This window comes from Scomber scombrus, chromosome 14 (genome assembly GCF_963691925.1).
Source record: "Scomber scombrus chromosome 14, fScoSco1.1, whole genome shotgun sequence".
Classification (NCBI taxonomy): domain Eukaryota; kingdom Metazoa; phylum Chordata; class Actinopteri; order Scombriformes; family Scombridae; genus Scomber; species Scomber scombrus.
The window spans coordinates 25,296,600-25,317,106 of record NC_084983.1 but is presented as its reverse complement, the minus strand read 5'-3'; the positions used below and the strand labels follow the sequence as shown (position 1 = coordinate 25,317,106).

The window sequence follows — 20,507 nt, the reverse complement described above, 5'->3', positions numbered from 1 at the left end:
GTTAAAAATAGATCCTAACAATAACCAAACAGTTTCTGATGGTGTATCATGCTTTGTCATACTGCCACTCTTTTAAAACATGTTGGAAAATGTTTCAGTCTTTAAATAAACCTTCCATATTAGTTTGTCCACTTTCTATCATGATCACTTTGATGAAATGTGTCACATGAGAGGAGCTACTCTCTTGATTCTAGTTATTGTTATATTTGCAATAAAGGATATACAGTTTTATTCATTACTGGTCTATCTTGAAAGTCCAATGAAAAGATGACCTGCAATACACATTTAATTATGTATAGTCATGGAAAGTTTATGGTTTATCGTGTTATATATTGTTCTACTGTAAATATCTTGTGTAAGTTAACAAACCCTCACCACGCACTTCAACTGTAACAACAAAAATAGAACATCTTGTAACCCACTTCCTGCTTGCTGCTTGACTCACGTCGATCATTTCCTCCTCTCTGCAGGACAGAGACATGACCCACCGACAGAGCCCCTGTCGGGACAGCGTTGTGGGAGCCGGGGACGGAGGCAAGGAGATGGAGGGCTGTGTGGATCAGCTCATGGGTCTGGGCGAGTGTGAGACAGTCTACAGCAGCTCAGCGTTCGAACAGTGGGACTCCTACTGGGAAGACCTCACCAGGTGCTGAAATCATTTATTTATGAGCTGTGCAGCCTATTTTTAAATCGACTTAAAAACTGCAAAAAGTAAACATGACTTACATAAGACAAACTATACTAAGGAATTTAATGAAACTCAAAGGTCGTGCTGTGTTTCCCCCTTTGCCTAAACTTTCTAAAGCTGTTACTGACTTACAGTGCAAAGAATATATTCACTGTCCGAAGATCTTGGTGAGTATGAGATAACATTATGAGATAAGAGTAATAAGGTTTTTTATTTGCACCAGAGATCAAAATCACTGGTTGATAATCGTCAAGGCAGGTCATCTCTGTCTGACGCAGGCATGGCGGCGGCTGAATTGACGCAGGTAGTGACTTGGCTCGCAGGCAGGGAGTGGTTTCAAGGGCTAGTAAACAACAAAGCAGCTGGCTGCCGCAGTCCCCCGGGATCTCAGGTGATGCTCCGTCTGTCCTGCAGCGATCCCGAAGCCTTGGTGCTAAAATAGTCTGTGAATTTTTCTCTTCTGAGATGTTGAGTGGCAGCTGAGGGCAGACCACAGCCTTTGAAGTGTGATAGTTGAAGTGGAGTTGTGCTCGCTGTTGCACATTGCTGCTAATAAACGGGGTTGATTGAGGTCGTGCGAAAGTGGAACAGAGGAAGGAAAGTGTGTATGTGTATATTGTAGCAAATGTGTGAGTCATTCTTGTGTTTCTGGGTCAGCAGAAGTCATATACTGTTTGTTTGTTTGTTCTGATGTACCTTTGCTCCTTACTGTGGTTTTATAACACAGTAGTTTTCTTCATCTGGCAAACTTCCTCTCATAAAGAGATTAGAGCAGACAGTGTGTGTGTGTGTGTGTCTGTGTCTGTGTCTGTGTCTGTGTCTGTGTGTGTGTGTGTGTGTGTGTGTGTGTGTGTGTGTGTGTGTGTGTGTGTGTGTGTGTGTGTGTGTGTGTGATGTACTCTCAGATGTAGTGCTAAGAACACTCCGAGCTCTGTTTGCTGTTTGTTCTGGGAATTATTTGTAGGTTGTGGTGTACAGTATGATGAGGTTTGACTTGCCTTCAGGTTTTTTATCACTTGTTACAAAAATTAAAACCATTAATGGAACCAAACCAAAATGTGGAGGAAAAACCCCCAAACTTGAACATATCCACATTCGCTTGATGGGGTGTGAATTCAGTCACAGATGCACCATTTAAACTGAAATGTTTCAACTTGAAAAATGTGCACAAACTCTCTAATATTACACTACGAACGGTAGAAAGTAGAGCCGGACCGATGCTGGATTTTTGGGGCCGATACCAATATTGGGGATGAAAATAGTTCCAATATCGATATTTTGCAATGATCCCTCAAATATGGTTATAAAACACTTGTGACAAAGATATATAGTAGAGGAATGATATTTCACTGCTTAACAATAAATGTTATTGCATAAAATTCAAAGACTGTATATAAAATGGACGTAACATCCGTGACGTCACCCATTGGTTTGTGGACTGCTGCTTGGAAGCGAATAGTATCGGATCAGGGCAGCGCCATCTTTAAAATTTCCAGTGCATGCCGGGTAAAAAAAACCCCACGGATTCTACTTATATGGGCATCAGGAGGGGCATGAGGCGCCCTCCTGAACCTGTGAACCAATCAACCTGTCAATCACGACGTAGCCACGCCCTAATGCATACCCTGCTTTATCGTCAAATATAAAATCAGGGAGGCCAACATTTCACAAATGAATATCATACTGCATTGAAGAAGGCTTTCAACTAGCGATTGAGACCATAAACACATTTTGAAAACGTTTACTGAGGTTAGAAATCAAGTGAGAAGTTGGTGAATTCTCCATTGACTTGTATAGAGACGGAAGTCCTTTTGACACCAAAGCGGTCGCCCCCTGGTGGCCTTTTGATAGAATGCAGTTTTAAGTTACTTCCGCGTTGGCATCATTTCAGAGGGCCGGAACTCCCCGCCTGATTAAAAGTACATCATTGCAAAAAATTTTAAATTTGAATTAAGATGAAGTATCAAATAAACATAAAATGAGGCCTATATAATAAAAAAAAAAAATATATCAGCACATACTCGACAACATATATGGTAATACTTATATATCGGTGATAGGCCAATCGGTCCGACTCTAGTAGAAAGACAAGTGGAAGAGTTTCAGTGTTTAAAAGAAATTAGTTCCTGGAGTCTTATCCCTACGTACACACTCCACACACATGAAGTCAGGTTGTGCTGTTAACTAGCAACAGTAACCGAGCATGGTGAATACGAGGCATTTCTATTTAACATTCACAGTTTGTGGCTTGTAATCACAGACCACAAAACGATACCAGTAATGAATTAAGTGATTGATTAAGTGCTTCGTGCCCAGTGTGAATTCACCTCAAAGCTGTACTGTGGTGTGATGTTTGAATGTTGTACGACTAGTGTCGCCATGTGACTTGTTTTTGCAAGGAATGAACTTCCACATTCACCTGATCTGTCTGGTTCTTTTGTATCAGTCAAACTCTGGAGATGATATGTTTACCTGTAGAGCTTCACCAAACTATTGAATTCATTATTGATCAATCTGCCAAATACTTCATAATCAATTATTCCTTTTGTCCAATCAACAGTCCAAAAACTTCACTTTAAAATGATATAAAATGGAGAAAAGCTGGAAACTGTATTTCTTGTTGTAATTTCACCCAGAGAAGTGATTATAAGGATTAAAGGATTATCAAAATTGTTGCCGGTTAAGTTTCTGTCTTTGACTGATTGATTAACCAACTAATCTTCACCGCTCTCACAGCTACATCTGTGTGTTCAAATATGCAAAAAAAAAAGTTCCCTTTAATTAACACATGTTATGAGAAATGGTCAAATTAATTTGTTGCCATCTTCACTTTTAAGATCCAACGTAACACCTCTGAAAACCGTGAGATGTTTTAAAGGTCATATACGATGTCAAGACTATGAAAGCTCAGAATTTCACCGAACGTCTTTGTGCTTCACAGATATACGCGGCTGGCCAGCTGTGACATCTGGGGCACCAAAGAGGTGGACTTCCTCGGACTGGATGACTTTTCTAGCCCCTACCAGGACGAGGAAGTGATTGGCCGAACCCCGACGCTGGCTCAGCTCAACAGCGAGGATTCGCAGCCTGTGTGTGAGGCGCTCTACCCCCCTGCTGACCTGACCCCGCCTGGCCCCCAGCCTCCGCTGTCCCAGCTTCCCTGTCACAGTAAGAGACCCCTGGTCCCCGGCCAAGGATTTGGCCCCGGCATTGCACGGCCCTCCCCGAGTGCCGCATCCTTCTCCCGTCCCTCCCGCAGCCTTCTCGCAGACTTCCCTGAAAGCTCTCAAAAAGCCACCAGGCCTGTCCCCTCCAGCACTGAGACTATGGCCAAGACCCAGAGTCATCTCAGTCTCATCCAGGACCACCCTCAAGTTCAAACCAAGACTCAGGGGCAGGGAGCCAAGATGGCAGCCCCACCCTCTAACGGCCCTGACTTTGTGCGGAAGGCTAAAGTCCGTGTGAGTGCTGTGCATAAAGCTCAACCCGACATGCCCTCCCCCACTGATTCAAACCCCCCTCTACCACTCTCCCAACCCCAAGATGAGAAAGCCTCCACTTCAGCTATCACCACCTTGGTGGGACTTCCTGGTGCCTCAGCCAGTGGATCTGGCAGCTTTGAGAGGAGGGCGGAGGGAGCGGGGAGACGAGAGTTGCCTGTAGCCTGGTCTGCCGCTGTGCCTCAACTGGTCGAGGCGAGCCAGGCGCTGGAGGGAAGCACCTCTGGGCTGGTGAGCAGCGGCGATAGCGTGGCAGGAGTTAGTGGTGGTGTTCTGGTTGTCGAAGGCACGGAGAAAAGTAAGGAGGAGGAACACAACTACTCTCTGTTCCTGACCCGTAGCAGACTGGCCGGCAGAGCCCACTCCCAGCTGGAGGAAGACGAGGAGGAGGAGGAGGAGGAAGAGGAAGAGGCGGAGGAGGAGGAAGGCGATGGGCTGGAGCTAGACGACGAAGACCACGATGAGGGTTTTGGCAGCGAGCACGAGCTGTCTGAGAATGAGGAGGAGGAGGAGGAGGAGGAGGAAGAGGAGGAGGATGAAGATTACGAAGCAGACAAAGATGACGACATGAGTGACGCCTTTTCTGAGCCAGGTACAGACCCCTCATCTTAAAGCTTCTGGTTAAAATGTGTAACCAAACATTATGTTGAATAATTGTTACTATTTTCTGTTGCTTTTCTGTTGCTCTCTCCTTCTTATTCTCCTGTCTTGTTTCCAACCAGGCTGTGACGTGGAGCTGATGGAGGACATTAAAGGCCTGACAGCAGGAGTCTCAAGCCGGAAGAGAGGCAAGCGTCGCTACTTCTGGGAGTACAGCGAGCAGCTCACCCCCTCCAAACAGGAACGTATGCTTAAGCCATCTGAGTGGGACAGACATACGCTGCCTAGCAACCTGTACCAGAAGAATGGGCCTCTCCATGGTATACATACATACATACATACATACATACCTACTGTTCATACAAACACATATATAACTAAACACAGCTGACTTTGTAGGATGTAGGCCTCGCTTTAAGACATACCGATGATATTTAATCAAAAACTTCAGGAGCATCTTGAAAGGAAATATTTGATGTGACACATAATAAAATATTGATCTCTTTTGGATGATTGTATTTTTTAATTACACAGCATAAATCATATACAGCTTTCACTGGAGACACTATTGTACAAGTCTTTCAGTAGGATTTCTGTGGTTTGGATTTTCCACAACAGCAGCTGTGCACAGCAGGTTGCAGTAATAACAAAACAGTGATCACATTGAAAATGCGAATTAAATAAAAGTAGCATCAGTTGTCTCATTTCTCACACAAAAGGCACAGACATGTACCTGTTTTTAAAAATAACCTGTGGAAACTACTACTAGCAGCAAAGCATTTCTCCCGCATTCATATGTGCATTTATTAAATCTACGATTTTGTTTGGAGATCAATTACGTTGAGTATGTCGATGATGACCCATATTGCATTTTTAACATTTAGTAACTGTTTTAAAGAGAGAAAAGGAGAAAGAGAAAGCACTTTAAGCTTTTATTGCAGTCTAACATGCAGTTATGTACTACTATTACTAATTCAAACCTTTTATAGATCTGCAGCGGTATCTCCCAACTGTAACCAAAAGGTCAAAATTTAAACTGTTTCCTCCTGACTGATCCAGATTCTCTGAATGAGGTCTTGTCATAGAGTTATTCAGCATCAAATATTATAATAAAGAGTAAAAAATACACTCTTATGTGGGGAAAAATCAAATTGATTCTTAAGCTCAGTGGCTGAGCACTTAAATAATGAAGAATGAGAAATGAAGAGGCTTTTTGGCTAATGAATAAGCCAGCAAATGTATTATTATTATTATTATTGTTATTATTATTATTATTATTATTATTGCATTTTTATACTGACAGGGAATCATAGACTGCAAACAACAAAGTGAGAATTGATCCCTGGCAGTATTGGTGCTCCACTCCTCAATGAACTACTGCTGACCAATTTTGTACCAACTTTTATGCTGTATGCCTGCTGAAACGTCAAAGATGACATGAAAATGATCTCTAACATCCTTTTTTATTGGTTGTCACGAAGGAAAATACATGCTGAAGAAGTCTCGTCGCACAGACGTGGAAGATCTGACTCCCAATCCACGAAAGCTGCTGCAGATCGGCACTGAGCTCCGGAAACTGAACAAGGTGATCAGTGACTTGACCCCCGTCAGCGAGCTGCCTCTCACTGCACGACCATGGTCCCGCAAGGAGAAGAACAAGCTGGCGTCCAGGTAAAGTTCAGTCCATAATATGTAACAACGATATCAATTTAGAAAATCATGATTCCTAGTACGTGCTGTTTTTCATGAAAAGATCTAAACTCCTCTGTTGTGTGTTGCAGAGCTTGTCGTTTAAAAAAGAAGGCTCAATATGAAGCAAACAAGGTGAAGCTGTGGGGACTCAGCACAGAGTACGGTACGTTATAATGACGCTGCACGTGTTTCTATATTTACACCCAAGTTCATAAACGTCTGCATCCATGTTTTTTATGACTTGTTAGTGATTCTCTATCAAATATGTTAATCTAAATATAAAAATAATAAAGGAGCATGATTATTGTTTTACTTGTACTTCTCAAAGTATAGTATAGTGATATCTCTTACTGATATCACCAACAAATTATACATTTTTTATGTTTGTATTTTTGTTAAAATCCCTGATCTGAATATGAATGCATTATTTATTCAGTATTTTGTGTTCAGCTTACTGAGTGTGTTCTCCTGTGTGTGTGTGTGTGTGTGTGTGTGTGTGTGTGTGTGGTCCTGGTGTAGATCGGCTGCTGTTTGTGATCAACGCCATCAAGGAGGAGATAGTGGTACGAGTGGAGGACTCTTCTCCGCGTTCAACCAACATGACTGACACCCTGGACAGGCTCATCCAGGAGACTCTTGGTGAGAAAGATCATTTAGAAATGTATTTGGACGTTCTCTTAAAACGCACACAATGTGTCATTTCTGCCGCTATGGGTCTCACAATCAAAATAATAACAAACAACAGAGTCTGATGACGTTGTGAAGTATTAGTATCATGGGAGTTGTTGACTTCATTCATAAACATCCATCCTTTCCTGGGTAGGATTACTTCAGTGTTCATCGTTCAGGAGGTTTTTAAATGTTAGCTTAATTATCCATAGAGGGTCTCCTTTCCAAACAAATGGACCCGGTGATTAAAAACACTGAAAAAAGCAGTTTCACATTAAACATTAGTGTTTGGCGGATACGGATGTCCAGAAGGGGTTGTGAGCCGAGCTGCAGCTAAGGTTTGCTCAGCTTGTTTCTCTGATAACTTAAGATTCAGACATTCGACGACTAAAATCTTCATCCGATTAAAAGATTAAAAAAACCTAGATCTAAAAAGTTCATCGCAAATATGTGGCTTAAAACTGAATAAAAGTAAATTTATGACAGTTTCTGGAGAACAACCACAACGCTGATGTATTATCTTGCATGCATATATCTGTCCGTAGTAGGTGACATTGTGGCGGACAACCACAACATTGATGCATGTGTCTTTTGCACATGTACTCTTTGGTAGAGTATGCAGCTCTGAATAGGTGCGTTTTCAGGCGGGATTTAAAGGTGGAAACAGAGTCAGAAGTGCAAATGTCTGGTGGGAGAGAGCTCCAAAGGCGGGGGGGCAGATCGGCTGAAAGCTCTTGACCCCATGGTAGTTAAGTTGGCAGATGGGGCAAAGAGCTGGTTGGCGGAGGAGGATCGGAGAGTTCGGGAGGGTGTGTAGATGTGAATCAGTTCAGAGAGATATGATGGTGCCAGGTTGTGAAGGATCTTGTAAGTGAGGAGTAGAATGGAGATTATATTTAATTTACAGAACTAGTACCAGTGTCTTGACTAAATTGATTTAAAGATTGTTTCGATTAATCACAAAATCAAATACTGCAGATCAATGACAATAAAAATGTACCTCTGTTTGTGTCGTTGTGTGCAGTTGCACCACCTGTTGCTGGGCAGACTTCAGACTTTGTCAACAAAATCTTGGAGACCACAGGACGCGGCGATCCCACCGGTGGACTGGTCGGCCTGAGAGTCCCAACCTCCAAAATCTAGACAAGCTGCAGTCCACTGAGAGGAGTGGACTAAACATTACCACCGTGCTGTCCCATTGTAACTATGCTCCCCTCTGCATGCCCCTCCAACCCAGACTACATATACATTGTTAGCCACACAAGCACACATACCACTCCATGTGTGTATGTATGTGTGCTTGTTTTCGCCATGCACCTGTATGGCATACACCCTAGCTTTCTGTCTCTGCACACTGTGCGCAGAGTCAGAGCATCACTGTCTCCCAACCCATCATGAGCGTCGGGAAAAGCATCTGTAAAGGCGAGTGATGGTTAGGTGTATAGCTAATAGCACGTCCTAAATCCACTGGTGATTATTAGATGTGTTTAACATAGCATTGTGTAGGGTCGGCTCTGTCGGACGTCTGCTCCCTGCAGAGCCTGACCATGGCTGAGACAGGAGACAGTCACATGAGTGTAACCACTGGAATACTTTCACAGGTTGTAATGACAGAGGAAGAATTGTTACACCTTAGAGGAAACCATTAATGGGTAAAAAAAACCAGTTCCAGTCATCCTTTCCTAGAACATGGCAACACAAATAAACTCCAGGATGTTAAATTGACACACTCAGTCAATCAAAGCACTATGATGACAATAGCTTTGGTTGCCGAGACAGCTGCAGAGAAAACAAGCAGTGTGCTCCGAGGTGTTACTGGGTGGCAGGAAATATTTTGTATTGAAGGCCTAAATATGTTCATGCCATCCCCTCAGCTCTGCTGTTGTTACCATTTAGCATCTTTAATGCTTGAAACAAAAATCAGTAGTAGCTAAAAGTTAAAAAAATAAGCAACATCAATCCTGCTGGTCTGAAGTTTGAAGCAGGCAGGAGGACTAATGGCTAATTTTGACAAAAACAACAGGAAGCAGTTGACCGTGTGGAGAGGAAGCGCATATAGTTTGGTGCTTTTTGGCCTTGTGCTGGTTATAACTGGACTGGTTGAATTTGGCATTTTAGCCAGCGTGGGAGCAGATGATCTTGTGAGGAAGATGATGGTGGTGACGTTGATGAAGATGACATAAACAGTGACCCATCTCCTCTTAGAACTGTATATACGTGTTTCCCAGTGGGGGAAAAAAAGGCACCGACTCCCCTTTTTGTACAGTAGAGTTGACCAGGCTAACAGTTTGGTGTGTTCATACTAGTGTTTGATCAGAGTTCTATTCATTGTGCCTTGTGTATGTATGTGTGTGTGTTTCTGTAAGTCTGAGTGAGTGAATGAGAGGAATTGAGAGAGAAGACGTGATTGGTCAGAACTCCCTGAGGTTCAGCCAAGGAGGAGACTGCTTTACAATGAGTGAGAAAGTGGATGCATGGAGGGAGACACCTGTGGGGTTTGTTGTGTATTTCAGTTGTTTAAAGATATTCTGAATGTACATAAAAAAAAATGGAAGCTCTCGTTGCGTGATGCCACAGAGTCTGTGTATATAGGAGGGCTCTGCAATAGATTACTTATGGTTTTTGGTACTCTTGTCTTGGGGGATTTGGGGGGGGGTTCACAGATATTTTTAGTTTAGAGTTACAAAAAAAATATTTGCACACTATATTTTGATTGTTTTTTGTACCAAAGACACATGCAACGAAATGGCGACCAGCCAGTTAAAGTAAGGTTTTGCACAGCTTACCTGACGCCGTATTGAATGTAAGAAATGTGGGAGGGTCAGGAAACTTCATAGAACTGTGAAATTAGCTTGGGTCCAATTCTGTACAGAAAAGGAACATTTATTAAGTTTTTTAAAATCTAAAAAAGTTAACCCCATCTGTGGGCTTCTCCAGTAGATTTTGTTGCTTAGGAAGCACTTCATTCCTGAACTGATTCCTCCCTCCACAAGCTAATTGTGTTAATGGCGCTATCTAGGACAAAAACCAAGAGCGCTAGTAGATAAGCTATGTTACATTTTTGCTTGTTTGTCAAAATGTCACCAACAATAACCAAAATGTTATGTTCCTGTGTCACTTTGTTTGATTTCTGTATGTAGATGAGGTCTAGTTCATCGACAAAATATTAACTGAATTGTGTTTTAAAAAGTACTGTATATAGAAACATTAATGATATATCTATCAATGGTGAAATGCCACTCTTCATGACAATTGATTCATTTTTAAGCATGACACATTTCTAAAGCATATCCTTGCATTGAAAAAGTTAGAGGAAAAAACTTAAAAACCAAACAAAAAAAAAGTTCTTGTTATATTTTTATATTTTAGCTGCCTGCTATCTTTCCTGTTGGTTTGGAGGTATTCATTGGTCAGATTCAGTGGAGGAAAAAAAAAAGGAGAAGGGTCTTTAAGAGCAGCCAGTCAAATCCGATAGTTCGTACACGACACTTGACCTCTCCTGTCTCCTTGCTGGCTGAGTGAAATACAGAGAATCAGGACTGGATTTATTTAAAACACACAATGCAGCGAAGCCATGGTCTAGTTTGAATGGTCTATAAAGAGAATGAGGACATGCTGTCTTTAGCGAGGACAGTGACGGGTGTGAGAAAGCAAGAAACTCGGAGGACAACAGTGTGGAGGTGTGAGGGCAGATGAGGAATCAGCTGCGGTGTTGTCACAGATGCTGTTAGAAAGCCAAAGCCATTTGAATTTGTCCCAGATTGATCTGAATTCAGCACTGCATGTTGTCGTTTCCCTTCTTTTTAAATCATGAAGTGAGTTGAAATTTGCATTTCCTGGGATTGACATCGCTGCCTTTGAGGTTGGGTCGCTGAATTTTATCTGTGCCTGGCCTTCGGTCCTCAGCTTCCATCCCTTTTGACTGGTCACAGCAGTATAAAAAAAAATCACTTTGTTCACCAAAACACACACAGTTACAGTAATAAGGCCACAAACTGGCACCGTGTTCAACCTTTAACAATGCATGATGCCTGTATGCTTACCTCCCTGCTACCTCCTCAGAGGAAACACTGACATTCCCAGGAATTTCATAATTCAGCCCAAATTCACTCTGTTGGTGGGCAAATGAAACAAAATGCATTTGATGAGGCTGAATTCAGCTTAGTTTGAGGTGAAGAACGTACACCGATGATGGTGATGCAGAGCTGTGGTTTTTCTGTATCATGTGACTGAAAAACAGCTAGTGCTACATATATATATCTATGTATATATATATTTACTGTTTTCTGTTCCGTCTAAAAAGGGAGAATTGGTGCTTTTTCTGAAACTAGAACGATGAGTATCCATGATTCTTATTTGACTTCTTAGTCGAGTTGTAGCCGAATGACTTGCTCTCCCCTCTACCGTCCACAGCTATTTTCTTAGTAGTGATTCATTTTTGTAAATAGACTATAATTTAATATGTATCTTCTAAATGTTAGATATCTGTATAGAATACTCTATCTTATATGTTTAAAAACAAAAGCACTTTGTCCAAAAAAGGAAAAAACAAACAAAAAGAAAAGCATTTTTTTTCTTCCATTTGCTGCTAAAAGGCCTGGTGTGAATGCTGCAAGTGTACTTGACGACTACTTGCTAGGACCGGTCTATTACCTGACTTGGCTAAGTCTATAAACTAGTAGGTCTATGGCCTGATGAGAATTAGATCTACATGTTTCTGGAGCCATGTAATGATATGAAGTATTGTATGAAAGCGTATCATTGCTTGGCTTCGGGACGCCCAGTGTCTTGGGTATGCCTGTTTCTGTGACGAGATAGGTGTACGTCCTGGTCAGAGGCCGTGTGGATAATGTGTTTGTGGTCTTAAAAAAACATAGAGGGTTTTGATTCCAGGGCCCCTACGTTGATCCTGATGCTGACCCCCTTGGCGTCATGATTAATTTGCCTTCAGTAGAGGTTTCCTATGGAAAAACTGATTCTGCTTTGGCTTCCTCTTCAGGGTGATGTACAGTGTAGACACATTTCTCCAGAGAGCTATATTGTTATCATTTGTAAACTGATTTCTACTTGTGACTTAATGAGGAGGGGTTTAGCCTGGGGCGGCCTGGAAGAGCCAGTTTGAAAGATGTTGTTCCCGGCCGCCTTGGGGGAAGTTACTATATCACTGTACTGTATGGCAAGCCAATTATAAATGGAGACTCAATCCGGACACTTATTGCCTTCTTAAATAACCTTTCACATACACACAAACAAAAATAATAACCCGGCAGACATGTCAGTTGCCAAGAGGCATGCTCAAGGTTTATGACATTGCCCTGCTGATATATGGTCAACAACACCACCAACAACAACAACAACAACAAAATCATTCAGCCTGATTGGCTCAAAACAACCTTGACTGAAGTAGCAGACAGGGCGATTATATCTGAAAATGGCTTCAAATATTTCAACTATTTGAAGCATTTTTTTTCAGCTGTAATTTCGCCCCCCGGTCTGGTAGGGGGTCAACAGTGGTTAAAGGGCTGCTGGTTGAGCTGGCAGCGTTGCTGCTGGAGGGAATTGCGCGTGCGTGCGTACGTGTGTGTGTGTTTTGTTGTCGACGACCACGAGGCTGGTTCAAGAAAGAGTCCTCACAGGTTTTTACATTTAACATGATAGGTGCAAGCTGTGCAACTTTACATTCAAACCAGGAGACTCTGTGGCATTTTAAGTCAAGGAAATGAGTGTAAATCCACGCCAGTAAAACTATTCCTTTTTTTTTTTCTTCTTTTTTTTTTCTGATGACATAGATCCTATACAGTCAACTATTAAGCTAATAGAGTGTGTAACTTTGTGCTACTCTTGTCCAATAAAAGCTAAGTGGATCCATAAAGCTCTTCTTCAGCAAATCAGGGTAATATCGTTCTTCTATCTGACATATGTGATGACATATAAAATCAAAAGAAAATATATTTATGTATTCCAATTAATGTCGCCATTCTTTACTCTGTACAAAATATTGTGTGTGCGTGTGTGTATGTTATGAATTATCAATGTCAATCAATATGGTGCAATGCTCTCTACACAAGCTGAAAAAAAGGCCAACAGACTTGTCACAAGAATTCACAAAATTTCTACGCTTTCTCCAAAACGATATATTCTAACATACTCCCAACATTTTCCCCTCACAAAGGATTTCACTCTGACTTCCAGCCATGATCCGACTTTGTTTTTGTCACATGGTGCTGATTACTTTTCATTATCCAAGAAATAATCCAAGAATTAAACTGGCATCTGTATTCAGATCCATTCAAACAAACAAGGTCCATGTGACTGATTATTGCTCTCATACCAGACCCCCCCCCCCCCCCCCCCCCCGATCATTTTCATTGATTCTAACTGCCCCTGTTGGACCAATCAGAAGAAACTTCACAGTCAGTCTTGCTTTAAATGGTGATTTCTGTATTCTTGACCTGTATGATCATTTTTGTTAAGCATTGAAATCGTTGTAAAAGTCAAACTCTTGGATTTGATACCACTCCCCAAAGTCACGGAGGATCTTAAACAAAATTTTCAACATAACTAAGCAAAATTAATATTTTATTGTTTGTCTGAGTTAAGGATTTTAATAGCAACAATACAAGAAAACTGAAAAAGTAACATATTGCTGTATATCCAGCTTCGTAAGAACAATCTTCGGAGGAATTATTCGGTAACGTTTTTATTTTAATATCAGAATAATTTTAAAGAAGTTTTTTAGAAAGAAATATGTAACTTGGTAACAATAACAGGGAAACTACAGATACTGTTAAATTGATACACATCCAATTAATTCAAATTAACATAATCCAGATTGTTTTTTTAGTCAGTGCAAAGCAAATCAGCTGAACATGTAAAAAAAAGGACATTTTGAGAGTTTTAAAGTTTACAATAATGCACACATTTTTAGTTGGTTTTAAAGCTGTTCTAATCAATAATTATATATAAAAATACACCCTCAGATAATTACCATTGACTCTGCAGTTCCCCTTTATTGTTTTGTGTCAATGTAAGCAACTAGCTAGTGAACATAGTGGAGCATTTAGCAGCTAAAAGCCACATGTTTCACTCAGGAGTTGGAGGTGGAGACCAAAACTGAGCTAAAAGAAGAGTAAATATTGGACTTGTTAGACAGAAACACACGAAGTTGAAATGTCACTGTGCCTTTAAAGCGGCTAAAACTGAAATAAATGCAGGTTTAGATGGAGAAGTTTAGTCAAATAAATGTAGTTTTCCCTTTACTTAGTACCAAAATACAGAGTTCTCACCTGGAAACTTCTTACGACAAAGTTATATTATCAAATATTCCTGACTTGATAAACTGGATTGGCAAAAACAAACAAACTGAATTGACTGATCTCATCTCCGACTGGCTGTGTTGTCAGATCTCAGAGTCTGGTTTTGAGTTTCTTCTGTGACATTTCAAAATTTTTCCTGTCTTGTTTGGAGCCGTGAGGGCTGCCCTTGTTACCTGTAAGATAAAACACCTTTATTTTCAGAGGCTATATGCTTCTACTCTCCACATGTTCCCTTGTGTAAATTAGACACGCACAAAAATGTACTCTGTGATGAGAATGCAGTGGGAATAATGTTTTTGTTTTGTTTTTGTTTTTTTGCATGCTTATTCCCAGCCCTGCAAACAACTGAGAGGTTCAAGTAATGTCTGGAGTTGCTTGCAATTTGAGAAATAATTTGGCCAATCATCAGAAAGTGTCTTCATCATCAAAAAGTTGCTGCATGGCTTTTTGGGCTCACTGCACTCTCAGTTGAATGATTTCATACTTGCTGCTATTGAATGAGCACAAAAGACTTGAGATTTTTGGTTTAGAGTGTCCATGACACAATTACAGTATATTGCTATTACCACAGACCCCTGTTTTATCACACCTATTTTTTTTTTCCTATGACAGTCAAAAGACCAACACCTTTACTCACCGTGCACTTGGTTTTTACATATACAAGGAAAAAAAAAAGGACAATATTTGGAATATGATGCCTGCTGAACCAGGTGCCTTAATCAAAAATATGAGAACACAAATCTGCACCTTCTGTCAGTCTGGAGGGGGTTTCCCTACAGAAACAAGGAGCTGGGTTTCCCAAAACCTAAACAGGAAGTACAGTATAACTCCCAAATCAATCCGTTTTGTATGATAGCCTCTAACAACAGACATGAGCTGCTTGTGGTTCCATGTCTGGAAATAAAAATGAATGCCTCATAGGATTTCTCTTTTAAAGTATTAAAGAAGAGCCTAGGTGGCAACTTGTAAAATACAATGATGTTGTTTTGGGAAACCTGGTTCAGTTTGAACTCTTTCTCTGCCCACTACGCCACGTTATCGTGTTTTCTGTATTGGCTGCTGCTGCTATCACTCGCTGGTGTGTCCGTGTAGAGAAGAGCAAAACTTCCACTGTGTCCGAGGCAGAGGGAGACTTGGCCCTGCTTTTTACCTTGTGAATTACAATGCATTCTTCTTCTGTGGTTTCGACATGGATCACCGTGTTGCTGCCTCTTGAGACCTTTTCAAGAAAGATTTAAAAAAAAAAAGAAAAAAAAAGAAAGAAAAAAAAACCATAAAACAGAACCTTTTCCGTTTCTTAACTTTGCTATTATGAAGTGCCAGACCCTCCTCGAAGCCAGTGTTGGCACTGAGTCGCAGGTTGCGAATGAAGCGACAAACTGAGCATGGAGGTTAACAGTGGTGCTAATCTGTCAGTTGCTGGGTGCTAACATGGCTGTGTTTTTAAAAAAAAGCTGTATTAGCCATATTATTCCTTCTGTTGATGACTATGGTCAGTCTTGTGTTTCTGACTGCTGCACTGCTGTATGCTGACATAGCGAGGTATAAACTCTGCTGCTGCTGCTTTGCTGATGAATGTAGACTAGTCTTCCTCGGCAGGATCATACAGACAGATGTGAGTGTCTGGTGGAGCTTTTCCTGTTCGACTTCCTGTCAGATTTTGTGCGGAAGCTCACAGAGGGAGACTCTTGTCGTCAGGATCCAGAAAGATCATGAATGTTGTATCTTTATATGGCCGCCGTCCTGCTTGTATGTTTAAACCTATTTTTTATTAATAATATGGTTCGATATTTATGCTCTGACTCTGTCAAATGTTGCACGTTAGAATCTTATTTTCTAAATTATATTTTATTGCCTTCTTTCCCTGATCCCAGTGTTCATACCGTTTGTTTGATATTTATTTGTTTCGTCCTATAAATTAACATGTAAGGAGACTTCATAGCTTTTCCAGAGTCAGAGACTTAATGTGAGCTTCACAGACATGAGTCAAAGTCACAATGAAATCAGAAATTCCCCGACTGTTAAAAAATACCTGCCAAAAATAACAAAAAATGTAAATGTAAATGTAAAATTTAAGATTTACTCGTAGTCTATAATCATTATGAATCAATAGGCACAAATAAAGCCATCTCAGATGTTTGTATGTAATCCTGCAGCTGCACTTTGGAGATACAAATGGTTATATAGACAATAATATAATAAATAAATAAATAATAATAATAATAATAATTAGAAATAATGTAATAAAACAATGGATACATACATATATAGAAAAAAGAAAAGAAAAAACAAGTAAATTATTTGGAAAATCCAGATAAAAAGCCAAATGTTTTCCCACGTGAACTGAGTTTTTAAAAAATAAATAAACTGGCTAAATGTGGAAGTAGTAAGTACGCTGACATCAACACATCACATTAAAATACTGTAGCTAGTAGTAGCTTCAGTATGTTTTTTATGTTCTGCTCCTATGTCTGTTAAAGGAGACGTATATAGTACTTTTCCAGCTTCATATTTTTATTTTATTTACAATTTTATCTTATACCGTCTCTTTACTGAAACAGGTCATTTCAGCACTGTCTCTTTAAGGCCCCCATGTCCGATGAGCCCGCTCTGTTTTACATTGGCCAGCTTCAGGAAGCTGCATCTAGACAGACTTCCACTGCCTCAGGAGGCTACGTAAACAGAAAGCAGTTATTTTTCTCATTCTTTACTCAAAATATAAACTTCTCAAATACACATACCGTACATGTTGGAGCCAATATCTGAAATATGTAACAAACTGTGGAAAACAACATCGCAAATGGTGAATGCCAAATTGGATCAGCCGGAGGGATGAACTCTCGAGAGGTTAGAGTTAGGTTCAAATTCAATCTAGCACCACTTTGACTTGCGAGGAACCTCAAGCTTTGACATTTTGACCCTGCTTAACACAGACGCCAAACATCATAACCGTATATAAATAACAGAAAATTACCAAAGCATGATATGTCCCCCTTTAAAAGGAAACTACACGTTTCATTGTGACTTGAAGAAATCATTTTTTTGTGAAGCTCATGAAGCGTTCTGTCGTTGGACGTTTTGATGCAGCAAACAGAAGCTCGCCTTTTGATAAATTCACCTCACCAACTGTTCCTTTGTCACGGCTCTGGACCCGAGGTTTAGATGCTCAGTTTAGGAGTCAGCTCGCCTGCTCTCTTTAACTTTGGTGAGGAAATTAAAAAAAAATAAAAATAAAAATCTGATCAGTTTTCTGGGAAAACGACACCACTGCGCCAGAGATGTTTCGTCCCTTCTGGGTGCTTTTTTTTTTTTTTTTGTTTATTTTTCAGAAGGGCTTTGGTTCGCAGTTGTCTTGTCAGGGAGCTCCTGAGATTAACCAGGGGTCACTAAAGGCTGGTGGGCAGAGACCCCTCACCCTCCCCTGCAATGAATTATTGGAGGGCGCGGGAGTTAATTTCCTCTTCTGCAGACTGATATCTTACTAAAGCAAATGTCAACAACCCACCCTCAATAATAAAAACAAACCCCTCTTTCTATATCTACACACATCCAACGCATCATCCAACACTGCAGTGTTATACATCGCCTTCCAGACTTGCCAAAATGCATGAAGCGAGAGACATTTAACAAAAGGAAAAATATTTATTCTAAAGCATCTGTTCATTTTCTTTTTCTCTCTCCTTTTTTTTTCTTGAAATTTTAATAATGGCGACAGACAGTAACACGATTTTATAGGGAATCCATACAAGTCCTAACATGTAGAGGATGTGGGAGGTATCACAGCTACATGCCATTGTTACAATGCTTCTGGTCTTGTATGGTAACTTATTTGACGTGATCAACAGCATGGGATCTTTCTGTAGTTAGTCCTGTGTGTGTTCCTCTTCCCAGTCTCAGTAGGAAGGCTGTACTTCATTGCTAAGTGCTCTACAATAGATCTCTTGGTGATTATAATTTCACAAAGAAGCAAAACCTGCAGAAAGTGTATCCTGCTGAAACTAACTTGATCCTCTCTTTAGCAATGACGTCTATATTTGTAGTTCACATATATGCCTGTTCGAATACAATATCTTGACTGTTGTTATATTTATGTTGTGTAATAAATGTTGTGCTGGGTTTATACTATTGTTTTAACTCAAGTTTTTCTTTTTCTTTTGCATTGTAAACTTGTTTTTTTTCTCTCCGAGGCACAGTGGGTGGCTTTATGCACAGGCGTGGAAATCTAAAAGATGTTTTTTTTGGTTTTTTTTTTTTTTGGTTGTACTGTAACAACTCCAGTTTTTGTCTCTGGCTGCTTGACATCCTGCAGACACCTGCCCTGACTCTCTGTTGTGTTATTGTGCCTCTCGCTTTTCTTTTGATTTCTTTGTTATTATTCTTTTTTTTTTTTTTTTAATCATTCTTTCTCTGTTGTATCAGCCAGGAGTTGGTACCGCAGCTCTGTTTGTAACCACAATAGTCTGATTATGTTTATTGATTTTAATATCAAAATAATAAAACCATTAGCACCCCATCTGGACTCCTGTATGTTTGATTGGTCAACATAACTGTGTACACATGTGCTTTACATGACCGACACCGCAAAATCATTGATTCAAATGGTTCAATTTAGTTTTGAGTATAAATAAATCAATAGTAAATCTATTTCCACCTGTTCACATGTATACTGTAGTATATATATTAAGTTTTAATGTATTCCTATGTCCATTCCCACGCCCGCCGATAGGGGGGGACAAACGGGTCTGTTGTCCCGGGCCCAGGGTAGGGGGGGGGGGGGGGGGGGCAGAACTGGGCCCACATTAAATTATGGAATAATTTTTCAAAATAGGCCTATCTGTGGAAAGAAATTGTAATATTTGAGTTACATAAAAGCTTTTAATTGTTTTCTTCCTAATCGCTCTTGAAATAGTGGTCAAGAACCCCCCCACCCCCAACACAAAAATGGTTTGGCCACTGATCAAAATTTGATGTTGTCATTTGAAGTTCAGTATACTAAAAATGTCCGGTCAGCCCAAGTCCGGTGCTCAGAAAAGTAAAGAAAAGAGAAGAAGAGAAGAGAAGAAAATAGAGGCCTTAGAGATTTTCTAAACAAATATTTAAAAAAAGGTGGTGACATCGAAGCTGGAACTAGTAAAGTCAACGTAGAGCAAGGTAAGAAACAGCGCAGCCACCGTTTACCGGCAGCCTTGTAACGTAACCTAACAGGTCAGCTTTAATGTTAACGTCCATTAGCTTGTATAAAAGCCTGACACACAACACGTTATCTTTGACAGAAACAGTTGAGTTTGGTAGCTCCGTCAGAGAGGAGAGAGATCCAGCTGCAGTCAGGTGACCGAGAGAGTGATGCGGGAGAGCTGCCCCGCAACGGAGGGACAGAGTCAGGCTACCGGTGAGAGAGAGGAGAGAGAGAGTCACAGTGGAGCGGGAGGGGCTCGCTGCCCCCCGTCAGAGAGTCTGAGCAGGATGGATCAGAGACTGATCAGATATTTAATTTCAGCGATCCTGCATTATGGCCCAATAAAATGACCGAGTCTGATAGAGTAGTAGTAGGAAGAGCAGAGGAGAGGCAGTGTTGGGGAGACTTAAACTACATGTAGTTGAACTTCATAGCTTAACTACAATTAGCTGTAACTTGCTGGTAGTTAAACTACATTCATATGTTGTGCTGCGTCAAGTATTTCAACTACTTTTTGGGTCATTTTTTGTAGTTAAACTACTCAATTTACAAACTACAATTTTGGTCAATAACAACAATTTTTATTAAAAAAAGACCTATATAATATAAATGTTAATTAAACATTTTTTTGAAAAAAGGCATGAATCATGTCATGACATGCCAACATTGTTGTTGAAGACACACCGATCTAGAATATGTCTACCTCTTTGGGTTTTTTATTACATTTTTTGTAGACTGATTTACATTTCTGATTTACATGTGGGTACTGGGGTATGATTTTCATTTTCTCTTTATATTACCCAACATATCTTTAGATTACCCAACATGTCTATGGTGAACCTACAGTATGTTGACCAGCTTTTTTT

General features: G+C 40.4%; 1 protein-coding gene across 1 annotated transcript in view; it reads left to right on the top strand.

Annotated features, from left to right (window-relative positions):
- Positions 1 to 18,970, top strand: part of crebrf (creb3 regulatory factor) — a 33,969-nt gene extending 14,999 nt beyond the window's left edge. Inside the window, exons 4-10 of the mRNA XM_062432853.1 lie at positions 471 to 646; positions 3,630 to 4,780; positions 4,911 to 5,108; positions 6,270 to 6,459; positions 6,570 to 6,643; positions 7,000 to 7,119; positions 8,174 to 18,970. Of these exons, the coding sequence (XP_062288837.1) occupies positions 471 to 646; positions 3,630 to 4,780; positions 4,911 to 5,108; positions 6,270 to 6,459; positions 6,570 to 6,643; positions 7,000 to 7,119; positions 8,174 to 8,292 (2,028 nt within the window). The 3' untranslated portion in view covers positions 8,293 to 18,970. The remainder of the gene's footprint in view (positions 1 to 470; positions 647 to 3,629; positions 4,781 to 4,910; positions 5,109 to 6,269; positions 6,460 to 6,569; positions 6,644 to 6,999; positions 7,120 to 8,173) is intronic.
- Positions 18,971 to 20,507: the final 1,537 nt, after the last annotated feature.